The sequence below is a fragment of the Gopherus evgoodei genome, chromosome 6, assembly GCF_007399415.2.
Source record: "Gopherus evgoodei ecotype Sinaloan lineage chromosome 6, rGopEvg1_v1.p, whole genome shotgun sequence".
Lineage (NCBI taxonomy): Eukaryota > Metazoa > Chordata > Testudines > Testudinidae > Gopherus > Gopherus evgoodei.
In genome coordinates, this window is record NC_044327.1 from 121,890,492 (window position 1) to 121,913,467 (window position 22,976).

The 22,976-nt window shown below is 48.2% G+C and overlaps 1 protein-coding gene across 12 annotated transcripts in view; it reads right to left on the bottom strand.

Annotated features, from left to right (window-relative positions):
* Positions 1-22,976, bottom strand: part of CTIF (cap binding complex dependent translation initiation factor) — a 357,428-nt gene that overhangs the window by 14,532 nt on the left and 319,920 nt on the right. For 11 of the 12 annotated variants that reach the window (XR_004000880.1, XR_004000881.1, XR_004000884.1 and 8 more), the window contains 2 exons: positions 21,978-22,133; positions 1,800-1,853 (listed from right to left, as the gene is read on the bottom strand). Coding sequence is in view for 7 of the 12 variants with exons in the window: in XM_030566175.1 (XP_030422035.1) it covers positions 1,800-1,853; positions 21,978-22,133 (210 nt within the window). In the remaining 5 variants the exon portion in view is untranslated. The remainder of the gene's footprint in view (positions 1-1,799; positions 1,854-21,977; positions 22,134-22,976) is intronic. The other variant, XM_030566174.1, reaches the window with a different exon arrangement.

Consider the following 22,976-nt stretch of genomic DNA (forward strand, 5'->3'; position numbering starts at 1 on the left):
TTTCCACAGGACCCGTCTCTTTCAGTGCACAGGAGAGAGATGTTCTGGGGTTGAATCAGGTTTGGGTAGTGAAGGAGGCTGTTATCTGTAGGATCCCTGGCTCATTTGTTGCACAGGCTGGAAGGTGTGTAGTGAAGAAGGCAGGGGATTACAGAAGACAAAGGAAGGTCTTATGCTTAAGGCAATTGAATGCTGCTCTGGAGAAGTGGATCTTATCCGTGCCTCTGCCACAAAGAGTCCCTATGTGATTCTGAGCAAGTCCTTTAAACCAAACTTTTCACAAGTGGTCACTAATTATGTATTCTCATTTTCTGGGTGCCTGGCTTGAGACACTGGGGTCTGGCCTGCCCAAGTGCTGAGCACTCAGAGGTGCAACTGACGTCAATGGGAGCTGCGCTTTGAATTTATAAAGGGCACAGACAACCTTAATTCTGGTATATCCTAACTTCTGAAGGCTTGACTTTGCTACCTTGCTGTTCTTTTTAACATAGGCTTTTTAAAAGTGTAATATAAAATCTAAAGCAAGAGTCAGTTGGGTGGCGTGGCACTGTGTGCACAGTGATGGGACTCATACTTCGGATTCTGGGCCCCAGGCCTGGTTGAGACCGAGCGTGCAGTGTATATACCTAAAGTGATGGCTCAATTTAGGGCTAATGAGATGCTCCAGATTTCACTGATGACTGCCAATCAGAACACTTCACTGAGGGTGGTGCAGGCCTATCATAAGGACGGTCAGCCAGGGGGAAAGCAGAAGCAGCATGTAAGGAAGGAAGAACTATGGGGGACTGAATTGGGGAGGGAAAGGGAAAGAAAATCCTCAATAATTGAAACTAAATCAGGGCAGTTAGAGGAATGTCAGTCTTTGAGCGGAAAGTGTCCTGTGTCATACAGGAGCATTTTAACATCTCAGATGGGGAACCAAGTTCTAGCAAGATTCCACTGTGTGCAGTAGATGGGACCTTAAATGGATTTTGTAACTACGTCCAAAGCTTTAGCCTGGTTACCGAGCCCTGGAAAAGTCCTGTTGAGATGAGAGATTGGAATTGCATTGGAAGTGAGACAGGAAACAACTGGGTTATATCTGGGTCCCCTGACCCAATTTGATTTGTGCTGCAAAGAGGAACTCAATACTTCACCCTTGTGGTCATTAAGTGGTTAGGACATTAACTTAACATTTCACTTGTATAATGGCCCTTCCAGGAGCTCAGAGCCAGCACACACTGGGCTGGGCACTTTCTCAGTACTGACTCATGTTGACTCGCCAGTGTTATTTCAGATATTCCCCACCTACTACGGGCCTGCCTTGACTATACATAGCTTGTGATGGGACCACAACACAAAGCAATAAGGCTGCAGGATGCAGTTTGCTATATTCAAATATAATGAAACAGACACACTCATAATGGTAATACCCTTATCACAGACAAGGCGTTGTGGGATTTTTGATGATCATGGGTGGTCAGAAGCTTGATTTCACACCTTGGCCTGGGGTCATTTGTAGCACAAGGCTGTGGGACAGAAACTGTGGCCCCTCTTGAGAACTTTCATTTTGGTTGCAATGTCCCTCAAATAAACAAGTTAAAAAAATAAAGATAAAAAAGAGGGCCTGATTCTCCACTGCTTGCCCTCCTGTCACCATTTACTTCTGCACAGACCAAGTGCAAAGGGGGGGGGGGCGGATGCAAACACCACCGTTCTGATTTCACAAACACTTGGAACAGGTGTAAACAATGACACAAGGTGAAAAGCTGTGAAGAATTTGGCTTGAAATATCTGAGGTCCCAACAGCCCCTTCATACCTCCATGGAACAGCAAAGGACAGCGTCTTCTTTCACATCCTGAGATTGCAACAACTGCAAGAGAGAGAGAAAAAGAGGCAGCCAGTTATTAAGGCATGCCTTGTTTCTACTGCATTATAATCCCTCCCCTACCAAACTGCTCCTTTCATGTTTTGACCTGTGTTCGTTTTCCTCACAGCCACAGCAGGGAAAAGAAGAAAGCGGAGGGGAAAAAGGAAAGATGTCTCTGGTGTGAATTAAGAGAAACAAGACCCGAATGCAGCATTTCCACTGATGAGATTGAGGAAGCAGAGAAGAACATACATAGTAGATAATAACTTTCAGGGTAAATGTTAAGTGTGTAGCGAGAGTTTTTATGACATAGGTAACTGTACACAAGGAAATGCGCTGAGTCCCACCAAGTCATTTCACATACATAAGTGATGAAATATCCATCACATGACAATTTTCAGCCATTGACAGTCTGGGCTGCAGCTGAAGCAGTAAGTAGAAGTGAAGGGCTTTCCATGCCCTTTTCGAGTTAGAAAGCATAGGAAGCATTAAGAATTTGCACCCTGAACCTGATTGTCTCTTTCAGAGCCGTTCTTCTGAACAATACGAGAATTACACTGCACGAGAGCATCATTTCCTACGCACAGGGATTGATTTTACTTCACTGATTTCACACTCCTGTAATTCCACTGATTCCCAACTATGCCGAATCGTGTTTAAAGCCAGCTCATAAACATGGCTGTGAGGCCAGTGCAAACACAACCATCACACAGGTGGGAAGGACCAGCACAGAGTAAAGGTAGTGATGAATGGGGACCCTTTCAAATGCTGCTCCATGGAGAAGGAACAGATGGGGTGAGAGAGGGGGCTCTTCCCACCTGCTGTCATAGCAAGCTAATAATAAACAGAGAGCAGTTAAACAGTGCTGGGGTATTGCTTTCTCTCGAGATGGGTTTTCAAAAGCTGTTTGCAGAGAATCACAGGCTAAGACCTGGTCTACACTAGGGGGTGGGGTGTCGATGTAAGATACGCAACTTCAGCTACAGGAATAGCGTAGCTGAAGTTGATGTATCTTATTTCGACTTACCTCCCGTCCTCGTGGCGCGGGATGGACGGCCGCGGCTCCCCCGTCGACTCCGCTTCCGCCGCTCACCCTGGTGGAGTTCGGAGTCGATGGGAGCACGTTCGGGGCTCAATTTATCATGTCTAGACAAGACACAACATATCGATCCCTGATAGATCAATCGCTACCCGCTGATACGGCGGGTAGTCTGAACGTACCCTTAGAAGGGATTGCGAAGGTCATCTAGTCCAACCCTCGGTGAAGATGCAGGAATTTAGTCACATTATGTCCTGTCTGCACTGGAGGCTGGACTGCGCTAGACAAAACCATTTCTAAAATGGGTGATTTGTGCAGCATAGGCAGGGCTCAATCAATGCCTCCCAGGCTAGCTTAGATGGCTGCGCATAAGCTTCCCCGCTGACAGAAATAACAGATCTCTAAGCTACTCCTCAAATCTAAGGGGGCTAAACTGGCTGCGACACCTCACATTTGCATGCAAGGGCTGCTGGCTAGTTAGATCTTTGCAGGTTGGGGCTAGAGTGCTCAGGGCCAGGGATTTTGTTATTTGGCCAGTGATTTTGTAACCCTTTTCAAGGGAATGTTATTCTGATATGCTTCTCCCTTTGTCTCCCTGAGTATCCTACGCGTAGGAGAAGAGTCCGTGGGGCTGGCACCACAGCTAGACTGTACCCTCTGAGTGGCTCCTATGCACTGGCAGGCTGGCACGGCTGCCAACAAACTTGTTACCTCGCTGCCTGCCTCCGCAGCCCTGGGAGATCTCTTCTGTATCGACCCTTGGCTCCAAGACCCCAGCGCTGAACTGCATAAGAGCCATATCCTGAATTCCCATGGCATGTGTGACACCCAGTCCCAATGGGAAATCAAGTCAATGGAAGTCACATGCATGCAGAGTGCACAGTTTGACCCTGAGGTAATGAAGTTTTCACCATTTAGCTGCTGTTGGAATTGCAACTTTGAAGTGTCTGGCTTTTGTGTGATCAAAGTCTCAACCTAATTAATGGCATTAGCAGTTTAATGTATTTTCTCCAAATGTATTATTTATGCCTATTATGTAAGTGCCCCTCCTACATTATAATTATGATCTATATTTAAAAATTTATAACTCCACACTGTTTGAGGTGGGCAAACTTTTTGGCCTGAGGGCCGCATTGGGTTTCTGAAATTGTATGGAGGTCTGGTTAGGGGAGGCTATGCCAGGCATGGCCTGGCTCCCACCCCCTATCCGACTCCCCTCTGCTTCTCGCCCCCTGATGCCCCCCACCCCCAGGACTCCTGTCCCATCCAACCCCCTTAGTTCCCTGTCCCCTGACCGCCCCGACTACCCCCTGCCACCATATCCAACCTCCCCTCTCATTCCTGACTGTCCCCCTGGGAACCCTGCCCCATCCATCCCTCCTTGTCCCCTGACTGCCCCCGGAACCTCTGCCCCGACTGCCCCCTGCTGCCCTATCCAACCCCCGCCCTCCTTCCTGACTGCTCCCCCAGGACCCTTGCCCCTATTCAACCCCCCTGTTCCCTGCCCTCTGATTGTTCCGCCCCCTAACCACCACCCCAAACTCCTCTGCCCTCTATCTAACACCCCCTCCTCAGCTTCTTTTCCCCTTTACTGTGCTGCCTGAAGCACCAATGGCTGGTGCCGCTACAATCATGCCGACCAGAGCACCAGGACAGGCAGCAGTGCTGCCCGGCTGGAGCCAGTCATGCCACCATGCAGCACAGAGGACCAGGCCAGGCAGAGGCTCTGCAGCTGCGCTGCCCCAGGAGCTCGCAGCCCCGCCACCCAGAGAATTGCGCCAGCGGCGCAGTGAGCTGAGGCTGCGGGGAGGGGGAACAGCAGGGAAGGAGCCGGGGTAGCCTCCCGGCCCAGGGGATCAGGGGCTGGGCAGGAGGGTCCCGCGGGCCGGATGTGGCCCACGAGCCATAGTTTGCCCACCTCTGCTGTGTATGCTACATTTGCAGAAATACTACCACAGAAATGAGTCGTCTTTCCAAAAACAGGCACTCACATCTATCAGGACAGCTACAAAATGTGGAAGAAGGAGCTTAACAGAGTAGAGAAGACAGAGTAACAGGGAGGAGGAGCAAGAGGCAGACAACAGCACAGGTGAGAGGAGACTCACACACTTCTCTATCTAACCTGTAACCATCCCCGGAGGCTTGGACTGTCTTGGGGAAAACTTCGTTTTGCTCCTGAGTCAGTTCCTCATATCAAGAGAAGCCACGGAATGAGAGAAGTGGTTGGAGAGTAGACAAACTGTCTACTTGATTTCCCAACAGGAGGAGCCGCATGCCAGACTCTGCCTGACTGGTCGGATCATACCCAACCTTTGTTGCGAAAGGATTCTCACTTTTGCTTAGGGTTTCTGGTGCTAACAGCTTTGTAGACTGGAAAGAGACACTCCAAGAACACTCATTTAGTTCTCTGGAAGGGAGGGCTCCTGCTTCCAAATTTCTGTATTCCTGTGACAGATAAAGCATATGCCAATCTGTTTGGGAAAGCTGGCATGTCTGGAGGGTCCCAGGGGGTTACATGTTTTCATGAACAAATGCAAATAAACTTTATAGGCTCGCTTCCTGGAAATAATGTGTGCTGCATGGTTAGAGTGATTTCATGGGAGCTGTAATGCATTTTTCCTAGAATTCATTAATCTTTGCACTCAAATGGTCCACAATTTCTTTTACAAAGTAGTCCAGGAAAAGAGACTTTACACTGACATTTTTGTGTGCGGCAAAGAAGCAAAACCAGATATGTGCCTGGCATGTGGAGATGACAAACTGCCATCTGTGCCAGTAGATGCTCCCAGAGCACAAGCAGCCTTGAGTCCGTGCCAGTGTTTTTACCATCCACTTTGGGAGAAGACAACGGATTTCTTTCAAAAACTGAACGCATGTCCACACTAGAGGTGTTACCTTTCATCAAAGGAATCTCAAGTGACTTACAAATGCAGCTGAAGTTTTACTGCATCCCTAGGAGGATAGGGAAGTATTGTTATTTCCATGTTACAGACGTAAACTGAGGCACAAAACAGTTAAATGTCTTGCTCAGTGCTAGCCGAGACACTAGCACCATGAACAGAATCTACGGACCCTGACACACAGTCCCATGTTCTTATTCCTAGACAAAATGTGGAAGTAAGGATATATGAACATTTAAACGTATTGTTAATTCCATTCTTCCTGTCAAACAGAGCAGGAACATTTTAAGTCCAGAGGCGTAAACTACACTGCATCCTTATTAACATTATTCCTGAAGGCACAGTGCTAATTACTAGAGATGTGTAAAATACTTCATGCAAAAGAAAAAAAATCAACATTTGCCACAAAGTTTCTAACAACATATAATGGGTCTGATGTAAAAACATACATAGAAAGATACATTTTTCATCTCCATGAACTTGTCATTCAAACTGGGCACACAATTTTGCACCCATCCAGACAACCATGAACATTTCAGCATGTTTCAAAATTATTTATACTGTGGAGGTCAAATTGACTGAAGTCAGTGATATTTCTTCTGGTTCCCCGACAGGCTGAAGCTCCCGTGTGCTCAGCAGCGCTAGCAAAAGCCACTAAGAATATGTCTATGCCGTGGCTGGGACTGAGCCTTCCAGTCCTGGTCCACAGACTTGTGTTAGCAGGACTCAAGTCTCCATGTCACAACAACATGCCTGCAGCTCTTTTTAGTGCACTAGTGCAAGCCCTTCTAACACAAGTCTGTGGGGCCCAGGCCAGGAAGCTCCCTCCCAGGTGCTGTGTAGCCAAACCCATGACTTTATAGGGTCGTACGCCTGTGCCCTGATTTCTAAGAGCCAGGTGCGCAGCGGCGCACATGGGAGGATCAGGTACTCTACTGAATTGTTACAACTCCAGCTTTTATTGTCACAAGACAAGGGGTGATGAAAACAGGCAAGTGGGGCAAATTGCACAGTGCAAACCAGGATGCAGGGGATGAGTAACCAGAAAACACCCTACCAGCAAATCCAGTTTGAAGAGTTCCACAGTCTGTACCAATTCTGGATCGGTTTGGAAATGTTAGTGCTCTCCCTGCCAAGGCATCAGAAGATCAAGGAGCCTGCTCCTTGCTCCCACTGAAGCCAGTGACAAACTGCCATTAATTTCAGTCGGGAACAGGATAAAACCCAATTCCTCTAATGGGATGTTGGACTCGGTGCTAAGGCTGTGAGCGAAGAGAAGTACAGTGGTTATGGGGCTTAGTGCTTCTGAGACATTCCTTTCCCTTAGCAAAACAAAGGACCACTGGGAATCACTGCCTTTGGGGGACCATGCTATTGTGTCGTCACAGGAACTGCCCCGATCTCCCCCACTAGCAGCAGCAGGTCTGCAGAGCAGTGCAACTCATCACTGAACTCTGATTATCCCTGAGGCTGCAGAACAAATTATGATAGCTTTTTGGAGTCCCCCAGCCCAGAGAGAGAGAGAGAGAGAGAGAGAGAGACTGTGTGTGTGTGTTAGAGAGAGAGAGACAGACAGACAGACAGAAAGAGATGCAGACTTCATCCTGCCTGTCTGAAGCCATAATGACCACTAACCAAGGCAGCAGAGGATGTGATCTCAAGTTAGGAACAGATGTTTTGAGCTCCTGGAACCTGCCAGTGTCAGAGTAATGCACAGCTCCAGGACAAACAGGTAGAAGAGGAGGAAGGTTTTTGAATTGGAAAGATTCTTTTATGTACTGAATATGCCTCCAAAGTGCTAAAGAAGTCTCCCTGTGAAACTCTAAAGCACCGCAGCTAGGAGCCATTTACAATGATGAATTGTGGCACTGGGATTTCTTGGTTACCAAATCTCCATAAATTATTATCAATACTAAATGCTAAAAATTAGGCTCTGGAAGGGCACAGTCATATAATAAAAGTGTATGCAGTGGAAGCAGAGCGACAACAATTACTGTCTCTTAAGCTGCCTGGCTGGAATATCTGATGCCCCTTCCCTGACTCTTCCCCACAGCCTTTCCGTGCTTCTTACAAACGTCTGTTACAATACACTGCTATGTCAGGGAGACAGGGAGAAGTCTCAAGGGACCTTCACTGTTAACAGAAATTGGCATGTAAAACACTGAAGTTTGAAGACATCCCTGCTAGGAGTTGGGCTGTGGCAGTCATGCCGTGGGGAAGAAAATCTCCCACAGCTCTGAGACAGGGTGAGCAGATGGTCAAAGGGGAAAGCCAGGACACATGCTGCTGGGGTGGGGAGAGTTTTAGAAATTGGGCCGAGGGAAGCGGGGACAAGGAGGTGAGCAAAGGAAGGTTTGGCCGGGGAGGGATGGGTGGAAAGGAGTTAAGGTAGTTCACTCCCCACTTGTCAGCCAAGCCACCTCTTTTCTCTTTCCCCACACACCAAATAAAGATCAGGGCCTTTACCCCTCCCTTGTCACCCTCTTTAGTCTTTTTTCCCAGGCTCACTCTATCCACAGGCCCAGCTTGGCTGTATCTGTGAATCTCTCCTGCTCCAGTCCTACGGTCTTTCTCCTTTTCTAGATTTTACATTCTCCTCCTCTTCCTTCTCTGTTCTCTTATCTTCTGTGCTTTTGTCTTCTCCTTTTCCTTTCCCTCACACCCTTCTCTTCTTGTTCCACCTCTCTGCCTCCCCCAGCCCTCAATCTGCTTCCTTTCTGCCATTTCTCTTTGGAGCGCTCACTGCCCCTACCCCCCCACACTCACACACAGGGAGTATAATGCTCCTTAACTACTCTCTCTCTCTCTCTCTCATTCATTCCTTTGTCTCCTTTTCCCTCTAAAAACAGCCTCGCTGTTGTCTCCACACCTCCTGCCACAATCTGGTGCTCACCCCTGGTGCAGGTGAGATGAGGAGAAGCCAGGATGCCAACGAGGCTGGGTCAGTAGCAATGTGCATATGGTAGAAATGCAGCAGAGGTGCCTGCTGCCTTGCTCATCACTTGGAGCAATGCAGAAGTGACCTGCTGAGGCTGGCTGGCTCCAGGTCTCACGCAGAGGGCAGGAAACAGGGTGGTGACAGTCCTGGTGGGAGAGCAGACCTTGAGGTGCATAAACAGCCAGCCAGCCTGCTATCAGTTTCACTGCCCAGAAGCTTTGTTAGGATGCCAAATGCCACATGGATTTGGAGGAACTGGGACAAAACACTAATTTTTGTAAAACAGACTGGGATACCAGGAATAGCACTGGAAGGGAGACATTGCTTGTTTTCAGACACAAGCTACTCTATAGAGGCTTAATTGCAAATATCTATTTCCTCCTCCTTTGGATGAAGGTGTCTGATTTTTCTTCCCTGCATATTAATCATTTTCTTCCTGAGAAAGGACCTGATTTGATCTCAATACTCTGAGGTGTATCTCCACTGAACTGTATGGAATAACTGGTGTAAAAGCAGTGTGAAGTAAAAGTCACACTCCACTCAAATCTTTAATGCTACAATATACAGAGGCAAATTCTGTCTCATTCTATTACTAGAAGAAAAAGCTTAGAATCCTATCATCTTCTTATACTGTCAAAGACCCTCATTAGTCTCAAAGGGTTGATTTTTTTAAAATGTGAAAGATTAAAAAAAAAACAAAAAAAAAACCAAGGACAACCCAACCCTTTAAAAGCTGCAGTTGTCCTCTAAGGAAGACAGTGAAAAGACGGTGTCCTCTTGACTTTTAGACATTAATTACCGAGTTAGAATATTTTCCTAAATTACACAGTGTGGCCCCAGAAGATAACAGTAACTAAGAGGAGGGAGGGAAAACGATGAAGTCTACAAAAAAGAACTAGATAAGGTCATGGAGGATAGATCCATCAATGGCTATTAGCCAGGATGGGCAGGGATGGTGTCCCTAGTTTCTGTTTGCCAGAAGCTGGGAATGGGCGACGGGATGGATCACTTGATGATTATCTGTTCTGTTCACTCCTCTGGGGCACCTGGCATTGGCCACTGTTGGAAGACAGGATATTGGGCTAGATGGACCTTTGGTCTGATCCAGTATAGCCGTTCTTATGTTCAAATGACACCACAGACTCAGGCACAGGGGAAAGGCAATTAGACAAGGAATATTATCCTCTATACCCATCACCTTGAGGCAGAGGTGAAAGTAAGCCGATCTGGTCCAGTCCGGCATACCAGCAAGAGCCAGTACACTGTGCCGGACCGCATCGGCTTCCATGGCGGGGACTGAAAGGGATCTGGGCTGCCCGCAGCTGCAGGCAGCCCAGAGCCCTTTAAATCCTGGTCATGGCTGAGATTTAAAGGGCTCAGAGCTCCTCGCCGCTGCGGGCAGCCCAGAGCCCTTTGAATCCCGTCCGTGGCTGAGATTTAAAGGGCTCAGAGCTCCCCGCGGCTGCAGGCAGCCCAGAGTCCTTTAAATCCCGGCCACAGCTCCGACGGCAGGGCTGGGGCTGGGATTTAAAGGATTCAGAGCTCCCTACGGCTGCAGGCACCCAGAGCTCTTTGAATCCCGGCCACGGCTCTGGCGGCCGGGCTGGGGCCAGAATTTAAAGGGCTCCGGGTTTCCTTCAGCGGCAGGAGCTCTGAGCCCTTTAAATCCCGGCCCCAGCCCTGCAAAGCTTGGGGCTCCCCCTGGCAGCCAGAGCCCCGGGCCATTTAATTTGCCCCTGAGCCCCAGGGGGGCTCCTAGCCACCTTTTCAGCTGGGAACCCCTGGTTGATTTAAAGGCTCTGGGTCTCCCAGCCACAGCTGGTTCCCCAGGGCCTTTAAATCTTGAGATGCCATGCCTCTTCCGGATGAGGCCACACCTCTTCAAGATGAGGCCACGCCCCCTCAGGACTCCAGCAGTTCTGGTAAGTCCTGTAAATTACTTTCACCCCTGCCCTGAGGCTCATACTTAACAGCCTGTACCATAGGCAGTGAAGGAATGGGTTAATGCCAGTACTTTAAATGAGACTGAAATGGAATGGTCTCTGCCAACCAGACTACAGGGATGATTCACAATTGCAAATATGCAAATCTCCCACTCTCTGATTGGCTGTGAGATCTGCTCTCTCCATAATCATTGGATGATTATTCATCAATAATGGTGTTGTGTAAATCCTTGTATGCCGATCAACTGGGGGTCATTAATGTCCACTCAGAGGCAGAGTTTTGGACAATCACAGCAGAGTTATTTAATTGAAAAAATGCTCAAAGCATGCAACATTAACCCCCCAGGTGATCTCAAACCTCCCACTCCCATGCAAGCCTTTTAGAAAGGCAGCAAAGAGATTCCAATGGCACGTAGCCTCTGCCAATTTCCTTCAAGCTCTGAGTCTGGCTTCAGGATAAATCATAGCACAGAAGCAACCCTGGCTGCATTTGGACATCCTCCTTGAGGACAGAGAGAAGGCAGTGATACTCAACCATTCAATACTGCTAATCCATCTGCAGCTCTTGATGGAGTGACTCTGGGCTGGCTACCATCTTTCCATTCCATCAGTTCCCAGTGAACCGTGGGCAGATGCCCAGGTTCACTTAAAGCTTTGTCCTGTGGAGTCTCACAGGACTCAATCCTGACATTGCCCTTCTTTAATGCCTATGTACAACCGTTAGGTGATATGGTGAGACAAAACAGGCTGCTCCACCACCAGATATGCCCAAAACATACAGTTCTGTGCAGTCTCTCAGGGCAGGAAGGACCCCATGAAAATCTGCTGCCTCAAACTGAACCCAAGACAGATTCAAGCTGTGACAGTTGACAGAAGGACATTATTATTTATATTACTGAAGCACCAAGAGGCCCCAACTGAGATCCGATTATACTCAGCACATGGCATGAAACAGTCCCTGCCTTAAAGGGCTTACAGTCTAAATAGACACGACAGATGATGGGGAGCAGACAGGAAATACTATTATCCACGTTACAGGTGGGGAAAAAAGCACAGGCAGGCTAAGTGATTGGTCCATTGTCTAAACACAGATCTCCTGGATCCCAGCCCTATGTCTTAACCACAGCACTGTCTCTCCTCTCTTCCTACTTCAAGGAGCTGCTGAGCATCTCCCATCCTGAAACTCAGGATTGCCACCATGATTGTGAAGCAATCGTTTTCTAGTCTGTTTATTAGCAGGTCTACATACAAAATAACATGGTAAATTTATGGAGAGCTGCGCTTCCTGCACAAATCCTGTCTCCCTGCTCCCCAGCCACTAATACAAAAGGACAAAACTGGCGTAAACTACTGATTCCTGCTCTACTGAAACTCTGGGAAAAACTGCATGAACCTGATCCTGAGAGCTGCTGAGCACCCACAAGTCTCTGCTGACGTCATTACACAGCATCTCTTTGGGGCTTTTACTCTGCATTTTCCACAGGTGTGCTGTCGTCGCCCTTCTCCTGTTTCAACCAGGCAAGTGAGAGCTGGATTCAATATGGTTGCTGGAGTTAAAAGAAAAACGTAGATGTAAGTGAGGGGAACTACTTGAGTTCCCTCCTGACCACCCAGCTTCAGGAGTAACTAATCTATACCCCTCATGTGGAAATTCTTCCATGTGGGAGGCAGCATGGTCCCCTGGCCTGGGTGCTGGGCTCAGGAGACATTGAGTCTAACTTGGCTCAGCCACTGTGCTGCTGTGCATCTTCAGCAAATCCTTTCACCTCTTTCCTTTTGTCCCCATCAGCTGTCTTGCCTATTTAAAATGTCAGCTCTTTGGGGCAGGACTTGAGGTCTTACTGTGTGTTTGTACAGGGCCTAGCACAATGGAATCCCAATATTGGTTGGGGCCTCTAGGTGCTACTGGAATATAAGCTACAATAATTCCCCTTTGCTGGTCATCAGTCTCCCTGCCTCTCATCCCATCTGTTTCCATTGTTCCTATTTTTATGATCATTCTGAAAGAGTTCCATAGCCACAAAGGAACAGAAACACGGTGGTGCTTCTTGTAGCACACCCTTTGGATGTGCTCCTGTTTTAAAAGTTGTTTTTTTTAATAGGAAACAGAAAGAGGCAGGCAGCAGAATTTAGAAAAGTGGACATTTAAGGCCAATTGAGTTGCATTTGCTTATGCCAGGGCTGAATCTGACCCTAAGAGTTCAATCACATTACTGTCTCTTCGTTGGTGCAAGACCAGAAATTAGAATACTAACCTCAGTTATCCTGGGAAGGATGAGAGGGGGAGTCAGGATATGCCCCCACCATGGTACTCTGGAAACTGTGTATGTGAGAGAAAGATCATTTGTTGCAGCCTTGTGAATTACAGTTACTTTAAATTAGGCGGATGAAAGGGGGACAATTGTACCAGGCTCCAAGCTCAGGGGAGTCCACAAAACATCTGTAACTGGGGTGAAATGGAAGGGCGTGGGGCCCCAGTACACATGATGTACCAGGGCCCCAGAGTTCTCTCGTAAGGCCTAATCGTTGAGCTTTCTGAGCAATGCTGTTGTACAGAGGGATAGAGTTCAGGGCCATCAGCTGCATCTGGCACAATTTTGAGCAGCCTTCCAGTGGCACTACCTACATGGGTGGACCAGCCCTGCACACAGGGAACAACAGAGAATATATTACCCAGCCCTCCAAGCCCTCACATAAACACCTCCCTGGAGGCGAGGAGATGCGAATACATTCAAAGCCATCACCGTCAAGTGGATTCCACCTTAGGAAGAAAAATTCGGGGAGATCAACAACTAGCTTTTGGCAACTGCAGCATACCCTACTGGCCTCCAGTGCCCCTCAACAGCCATCCAAACTGCATCAGTAAAAAGCCACAGCTCAAGCTTCCAACTCTTCCTGACAAATACTAGGTCAGCCCTTAGCACAATGAGCATCACGCTTGAGCTGTTCACAGAAGAGACTTCCAACTGTACACAAATCATCAAAACCTGCTTATGGTCCAGTTTGTCCCCACACAACACCTACCATGCAACCGCCTTACAGCATGCAAGGGCAGTGGGGTGGCCATTTTAATTTCACTGGACTAGAAATGCACCATGAAAACAGGGAGAGATCTGAGTGTATGTGAAGTGAGCGATGGAAGAAACTATGGAACACTTCTGCTATTGAGATCTCCAGCCATAAGAGCTTCCAAGGCCCCAGTCAAATTCCTGAAAGAACTAACAGAGTTTCCACCAAGGCAAAGTCTCCAAGAATAATGGTCCTGGAAGATCTCAATATCCGTGCGTACAGCAGATCTGAATGAAGAGACCCAGCGATGGAAATCCTTGCCAGGAGAGACAAGAATGAGGCCAAACCTGATTGTGTTCAGACTGAAATGTAAGATGGCCTGTAGAGAAAACCTTTCCCAAGGAACAATGTCCTGTTCCACACACACTCAGGCTGCTCCCCCCTTCAGAACACACACATACCCTCCAGTCCAGGGGCATGGATGGGAAGAAAAGATTTTCATTTATTTATATTTTGAACTTTTATGCTTCATTATAATTTTGCCTGGTGCCTGTAAACTAAGCCAGCAAGCTCCTTAGCTTTGACAGTTACAACAGTCCTCTATCCTCCTGTTCTTATCTGCCCTCTTCTCTCTTTCAATTCCCTCCTTAAAACCCACTTCTGCAAACAATCCTTTCCACCTTCTCCTTGTCAATAAACCTCTTACCAGTCCAGCCCTCAACTTTGTCCACCAAGGTCTTTTCTCACATTTGCCTTGTCCAACTTTAACCGCTAGTTCTTCCAAGTGGTGAATGTGTTTTCATCTCGGTTTGTAAAGCACTGTGCAAATTCCCCAGGTTGTGTAACAGATTTCTTTTAACAACAATAAATAATAATGATCAGCTGCAATAACTAGGTATGTGTTATTCATTACAACACATAATACTTCCAGCCCCTAGCATATACAGCTGTACCTCACTTTTCCTTTCCCAAGGTCAGCTTTCCTCTTGAATCCAAACAACACAAACTGAGCTGACATACAGCAAAAAAGTGAGGCTTACTCACTGCTGTAGAAGTCCATTTTTCTCTTGTTGAGAGAGGCTGCTTTGGTGACTTCTGAGTTGTCGTCATCCTCCTCATTAGCCAGCAGCAGGAATTCTTTCAGGCTGGCCCAACCCGTTCCAATGTCTTCACTGCCCCTTGACCATATCCACTCCCCATTCTGTCCTGCCTAGCATAAGCATAGGCCATTATGGAAGGTGTTAATATGCTTTTACTGGGGGAGGAAAGGAAGGGAGCTATGGAGAGGGAGCCTCCCTGGGGGAAGGGAAGAGACATTCCTGCCACAGCCATCAGAAACATTCCCCTTCCTCTTGTTCACTCCCTTGGTGACCTTTGGCTGAGTCTGCCAAAGCTATAAAGGAAAAGGGGGAGGGGGAGAGAGGCTAAGATGCAGGAATTGCTGAAAGGACTGAGAGACAGAGATCTTAGCTTGTCTCTTATAATGATTTTTTATAAAGGACTACAGAGTAAAAGAACTGGGTGAATGGGAGGCAGGAGAAAAAGCAAGCACAAGTGTTTGAAGGGTGTCATCAAACAGGAGGGAGAATCACAGAGTTTAAAGCCAGTAGGGACCACCAGATCATCTGGACTGATCTGCTGTATAGCACAGGCCACCAAAACCACCTGAGCCTGCACTCCAAACCCAAAAAACAAAATTAGATCGAAGTATTACACCCCTCAGGAGACGAGCATGTGCCACAGACAGAAGAGGGACTGAGGTGCACCAGTGTCCAAGGTCCCCGCCATGGCAGGGAAACAATTAAGTGAGATATACCCAGATAATCCTGGCAAGTGACCCACACCCACATGGTGCAGAGGAAGGTGATAAACCCCCAAGGTCACTGCTGATCTGACTGGGTGAAATTCCTTTCCGACCCTACATGTGGGATTCTGCCGAGCATGGGAGCAAGAATCAGCCAGCCAAGCACCTGAGAGAGAAGCTGCTCATGCCAACTCAGTGCCCTGGTGGTCCCCGTCCAATGTCTCATCTCCAGCTATGGCCATCCCTCATTCTTCAGGGGAAGGAGACAAGACAAAATGAAAAAACAACCTCCCCAGGCTCTCCAAGGGGGTATAAACAAGAGTGATGGGATAAAGTTACACAAAGGAAAATTTAGGATGAATATCAGGGAGATCTATTAGGCTGCGAAAATGTCTCCCAAGGAAGTGGTGTAATTCCCATGTTCTTGGGACATTCAAGACTGGACTGGGCCCTAGAAAATACACTACTGGGAACAATCTTGCACAGACAGGGAGAGTGAAAGATCAGGCTAGTTTTGCTGTCTAAGCTGAGTGAAAGGCAATATGTGAAAAGCACAAAAAGCAAAGGAGATTTAAACAATCCTGCCGCTTGTAAGAATTCAAGCTGTGATGGGTAACACAAGCAAGGAGAGTGCTGTCAGAGCCACCTAGGCCTGCCTTTCATTGCCTGAACCACCCTGATCTGGCTTTGTCTTAAAGAGACCTGCCAAGGGCAGAATGTCCCTGCAGGAAGGAATGGTGCCTGCATCGCCTCCCCTGGAAATCCACAAATGCACTTCTATGGGTATCTCCCAGGGTTGGACCTGACAGGTCCTGGAGGTTGGGGAGGGGACAAGATGCTCTTCCAAGCCTTGTACCCTGCTGACCAAGCAGATCTCCCTCCAGCCAGCTTCCAACGTTACTATCCCCCCTGTGGAGTTCCATCTGCAACTGCTACCGAGCAGCCTGAGAGCTGGGCTGAACATGAGCAGGGGCCATAGCAACTGCGCTACGGGGCTGCTGTGCATGGAGGACTGTTACAGCTTGCATAACTCCAGGGGTTCCCAGTATCCAGCTTGGGTTTGGTGATCCATTTAGAGTTGCCACCTATCACAAACGCTGACTGGCTGAAGCCTTCTCATGAGTCCATCCTGCGAGATAAGATTAGCTAAGGGTATTAAAAAAATCCCAAAGCTGGTTATGCCTAGATACCATGAAACAGAGCACCTGCACCATCAGGTCACAACCTCCCTCCAAGGATCAGCCCGAGATCCACCATTTTAGGGTTTGAAAACAGCAGAGTTGTCACCGCCACTGCCAATCCTGATAACTAATGAATGAAAACACTTTGCTCAGGAACGAAGAAGGGAAAAGACAATCGCAGCATAACTTGGCTCTTTATTTACATTTATTTAGAGATTTTAAAGTATCCTTGCTGATAGTGAATCACCAGTATTCTGAATTAATTTTCTGTTATCCAAATGAATTTTAATTCACACTGGGTTTCATACAAAACCCCCACATACTCATTGGGATGACAGATTGGTAATTTCTTGCAATATCTTTGGGAGAGCTTACAGTATTACATTTACGTATTATTTGGCCACAGATTGTAATTCCAGAGGGGAGGGTGACCACAGCTCCTTCAGGAATTAAGAAGAGTGGGGGGATGATTGGGCAAAATTCTGCCAGATTGTAACCCCTTCAGTGAGGTACAATGACCAGCAGAGGCTTGGATTTATGGGTTCAAACTGGATTCTCCAGAGACCAACAGACAAAGACAGGACTTTTGGCTAAACAGCCTGAGCTTAAACTGTCTCAGGCCCTGCTTTCTGATCCAGCAAGCAGACAGAACATACTGTCCAAGGGGGCACCCAATCCTTCATGGGAAGGGTTGGAAGGACTTTGGTCTACTGAGGCCCCATAAGATTGATGGGTGACCTCTGGTAAGCATGTGTAGAGGAACTTTTATTGTTTTAATGTTTTTTTCTATAATGCTTTCACCTTAAGAATAAATGTGCTTGCTTAGAAAGGGCTGTGCAATAACTTGTGACTGCGGGAAACCACAGTTGTTCATAGCCTTCGAAGAGAAAGCAAAGTGCAGACATTGGTCTGTTTAGGCAGACTGGCTTGCTGGGGATGTCACAGTGCCAGCAGAGAACTGGACAGCCTGGAAACCCCCCATTCAGGAGGAAGAGACACTGGGTCTCCACTCTAAGAGAGGTGACAGTTGAGGAGCTGGAAGCCTGAGAGTGGGACTGAGAGTCCTCGAGGGACCACGGAGGTGGAATCCAGGGGCAGTTGCCCTGAACTGTCACACTGACAACACACTAGAACATATTATTAAACAATCCATTTGTAACCATCTAGAGGATAACAGGGTTATAATCAATAGCCAGCAGGATTTGTCAAGAACAAATCATGCCCAACCAATCTGATTTCCCTCTTTGACAGGGTTACCAGCCTAGTGGATAGGGGAGAAGCAGTAGATGTGATTTATCTTGATTTGTAGTATGCCTTTTCACACTGCCCCACAAGACATTCTCATAAGCAAACTGGGAGGAAGTACCTAATAGGGTCCCACAGGGATCTGTCCTGGGTCCAGTACTAGTCAATATTATTTATTAGTGACTTGGATAATACCGTGGAGAGTATGCTCATAAAATTTGCGGATGACACCAAGCTGGAGGGGTTGTAAGCACTCTGGAGGGCAAGATTAGAATTCAAAACGACCTCAACAAATTGGAGAATCGGTCTTAAATCAGTAAGTTGAAATTTAATAAAGACAAATGCAAAGTGCTACATTTAGGAAGGAAAAATCAAATGGATAAGTACAAAATAGGGAATAAATGGCTAGGCCAGAGGTGGGCAAACTATGGCCCATGGACCACATCCGGCCTGCGAGACCCTCCTGCCCATCCCCTGAGGTCCTGGCCTGGGAGGCTAGCTCACAGCCCCTCCCCTGCTGTCCTCCCTCCTTCACAGCCTCAGCTCACTACACCACCGTCTCTACGCTGTGCGGTGGTGTGGCTGGCTCCAGCCGGGCGGCGCCACTGCCTGTCCTGGTGCTCAGGGTGGCGTAGCAGTAGCGCTGCCAGCCACCAGTGCTCCAGGCAGTGCGGTAAGGGGGCAGGGAGCAGGGGAGGTTGGATAGAGGGCAGAGGAGTTTGGGGTGGTGGTCAGGGGGGTTGTGTGGATAGGGGTCGGGGCAGTCAGAGGGCAGGGAACAGGGAGTTGAATGGGGGCAGGGGTCCCCAGGGGGCAGTCAGGAAGGAGAGGGGGGATTGGATGGGCTGACGGAGGGCAGTCAGGGCAGGGGTTCCGGGGGAAGTCAGGGAGAAGGGTGGTTGGATGGGGCAGGAATCCTGGGGGGTAGTCAGGAATGAGAGGAGGGGTTGGATGGGGCAGTGGGGGGCAGTCGGGGCAGGTGGTCTGGGGGCAGTCAGGGGACAGGGAGGGGTGGATGGGGCAGGGATCCCGGGGGGCAATCAGGGGACAGAGAATGGAGTGGTTGGATGGGGCAGGAGTCCCAGGGGGGTTGTCAGGGGGTGAGAAGCAAGGGGGGGGTCAGATAGGGGGTGGGGGCTGGGCCATGCCTGGTACAGCCTCCCCTAACCAGCCCTCCATACAATTTTGGAAACCCAATGTGGCTGTCAGACCAAAAAGTTTGCCCGCCACTGGGCTAGGCAGCAGAACAGCTGAAAAGTATCTGGGGGTTACAGTGGATCACAAATTGAATGAGTCAACAATGTGACGCAGTTGCAAAAAAGGCTAATATCATTCTGGGGTATATTAACAGGCATATATATGTAAGACATGGAAGGTAACTGTCCTGTTCTATTCGGCACTGGAGCCTCAGCTGGAGTACAGTGTCCAGTTTCGGGTGCCATCCTTTAGGAAAGATGTGGACAAACTGGAAAGAGTCCAGACGAAAGCCATAAAAATGATAAACGGTTTAGAAACCCTAACCTATGAGGAAAGGTTAAATATACTGGGCAAGTTTAACCTTCAGAGAAAAAAACTGAGAGGGGACTTGGTAACAGCCTTCAAATATGTTAAGGATGGTATAAAAGCGACTGTAAATTGTTCTCCGTATCCATTGAAGCTAGGATAAGAAGTAATGGGCTTAATCTGCAGTATGGGAGATTTAGGTTAGATATCATGAAAAAACTTTTCAACTATAAGGACAGCTAAGTAATGGAGTAGGTTATCAAGGGAGCTTGTGGAACTCCCATCCACTGGAGGTTTTTAAGAACAGGTCAGACAAACACCTATCAGGGATGCTCTAGTTTGACTTGGTCCCGCCTCAGCTCAAGGGGCTGGCCTAGGTGGCCTCTCAAGATCCTTTCCATCCCTACATTACTATGATTAACATCACATGGGGGAAAGTTGTCTTGTGTGTGTCATAATATTGTCTAGTGTGCATCACTTGTGACACACTGGGGAGTGTGTGCTAAACATCCCCCTCTGTGCTGATGCAGAGAGGATATGAATTGGTACAGGCCTCAGCTGGGCAGCATTACCCATCATGCTTTTTGCTCTGAAGGTCCCTGGTTCAATTCCCAGTACCTATCATGATACCGACACACTGGGAATTGAACCAGGGACCTTCAGAGCTAAAAGCATGATGGGTAATGCTGCCCAGCTGAGGCCTGTAGCAATTCATATCCTTTCTGCATCAGCATAGAGGGGGATGTTCAGCACACATTCCCCAATGTGTCACACTTGTGACACCCACTAGACAACATTGTGACACACACTAGACAGTAATCTCGGTTGGGGTTGCTAGGCAGATAGGGCTTCTGGGTTCTCTTAGCTTATAATAATGACTCACTTAATTTCTCTGTGCCTCAGTTTACTCATCTTTCCACTCACAGTGGTGTTGTTATGAGCTTAATGTTTACAACATCCCCTGGCACACACAGACGAAAGTTGCTATGTAAGTACAAAATAATTACTCTTAGCACTTCCCTTTTTTTGCTGTTGTGTTTGTTTCAAGAGCAGAATTTATCTTAGGCCACAGATCACTTTTTCTAAGAATATCTTCTACAAGCAGTAGAAGATATAAAAGCTTTTAAATTGGCTGGAGAAAAGTTCTCTTCAACACTTAGATAATATTTTAACACTTTAGCTTATTTTTGTATTTGCAAATCTGAGGCGTCTGCCAAAGTCATTAAAGGTCGATGTCTCACCATGCTTTCTATCTATCTCCCCATCTCATTTAAATGATGGAAGGCAGTGTTGTCTAGCGGATAGTGCATTGGCCTAAGAGATCTGGGTTCTGATCTTATCACTACCACAAACCTGCTGTGTGACCTCGAGTATGTCTCTTCATTTATTTGTGCCTGTTTTCCCTCCCATCTTTTGTCTGCCTTGACTATTTAGACCAGGGATGGGCAAACTTTTTGGCCTGAGGGCCACATCTGGGAATAGAAATTGTATGGCGGGCCATGAATGCTCACAAAATTGGGGTTGGAGTGCGGGAGGCAGTGCGGGTTCTGGTTGGCAGTGTGGGTTCTGGGGTGGGACTGAGGAGTTTGGGATGTAGGAAGTTGCTCTGAGCTGGGACCGAGGAGTTTGGAGGGTGGGAGGGGGATCTGGGCTGGGACAAGGGGTTGGGATCTGGGGAGAGGATCAGGGGTGCAGGCTCTCAGCGGTGCTTACCTCAAGTGGCTCCCGGAAGAAGCAGCATGTCCCTTCTCTGGCTCCTACGTGGAGGCGTGGCCAGGTGGCTCTGCATGCTGCCCTGTCCGCAGGCACTGCCCCTGCAGCTCCCATTGCAGCGCTAGAGGGGGCCATTGGAGTGCATAGGAGCCGGAGCAGGCCATGCCATGGCTTCTGGAAGCCGCATGGAGCAGCCCCTGACCCTGCCCCCCAGCAGGAGTGGCAGAGCGGGGCTATGCTGTGACTTCCGGGAGCCGTATGGTGCGGCCCCCGATCCTGCTCCCTGGCTGGAGCCGGGCAAGCCCCAGACCCCACTCTCCAGCCGGAGCTCATAGGCCGGCTTAAAAAGTAGTTTGCCCACCCCTGATTTAGACTGTAGATTCCTCAGGGCAGGCATGGTCTCTTCTGGTAAACCACATGGGTTTATACAGCACCTATCATGATACAGCCCTGCTCTCAGTTGGGGTCGCTAGGTGCTATTTTAATATAATGCAACACCACCTCACTCTTTTGGTTTCCTCAGGCTGCTCTCCCTGAGATGATTCTGCGTGTCCTAGTCCCCTGTGGCTGGAGTTGGCCATTATGTACCCTTCAGAACTCTAACACTTTTTGTCCTTCTGGATTTTGCACAGTTGGTGTCCTTAAGGATGGGGTCTCGGGACTCTGCGCTTTAATTCAAAGGGCTGTGCGGGACGGAAGGATCCAAAAGCCCATGCCAGAATGGAATAATTTAAAGGGACAGACGAGGGGCAAATGTTAATAATTGAAAAGAAAGAATGAATAACCAAGGACAGCATCAGAATTGTAACTCAACAGCTTAGCTCATACACAGCTGAGAAAATGAGGCATTACCTCCCTGAGGCAGGTATAAATGGGACAGACAAGGACTCGGAAGGGCTCCCCCGTGTTGCTTCTCATGGTGCCAAAGACTTCGCAGAGGAAGGTGATGAACCCCAGCCAGCGCTCCACGTCGCGCTGCTGCAGCTCCTCCCGCATTGTGAAATCTTTCTGCAAGGGGGACAGACAACAGGCGGCATCAGCAAAACCACAACTCGCTGGGAGAGGCAACGGCTGTCTAGGGAGGGAATTAAGAAAAGAGGAAACTGAAACTAGACGGGGAGAGACAGTCTGACTGTCACTTTAGTAATCAGCATGCAGATTACTCAATGTAAGTGCAGTGGCTGAAATTTCAACACAGTATAAAGCAGGTATTGTAGAAATATCAGCAGAAGCTGCACAGTGCAATAGAAACAACTTCCCTTTGGCCTTTCTGCCTTTTGTAACATATGTGAGTATTCAATTCAACATGCAAAAAAGTGGGGCTGGTTTAATGGGTGTGGCAAACACAAAAGGCAAATGAGCTGTGCAGGCAGCACACACACTTCCTGGTTTTTCTGCTGATGGGAACTCCTGTCACCACAGGTAAGTTCAGTAAGTTCAGGCTGTCTCTCAAAATTAGCACCCAAAGGGACCACGGCTTCCCTGGGATGCTGGTGATTCTTGGCTGCTGCAACTGCTTCTTGGCACCCTCTAAAGTACAGCAAGGGACTGGCCCACTGCCCACCTGGATGAGGACCAGGAGGGTACAATGTTGGCATTCAAAAGTCACCCCCTCCTGTGCCATACTCTTGCCACAATGAAGGACTGTGAGAATTATGCAACTCCAGAAGCAAGGTCAAGATCAGATGCACAGCGAGTTATGTCTCTCTCAACTGGGCCTCTACTCTAATCCATAGACAAAAAAGGAGGCTGCCAAAGGAAAGAAAGTAAGAACATAAACAGGTGAGGGACAGGAGAAGAAAAGAATTACAGAGAAAATACAATAAAACAGAATCTTCATCTTTTTAAACA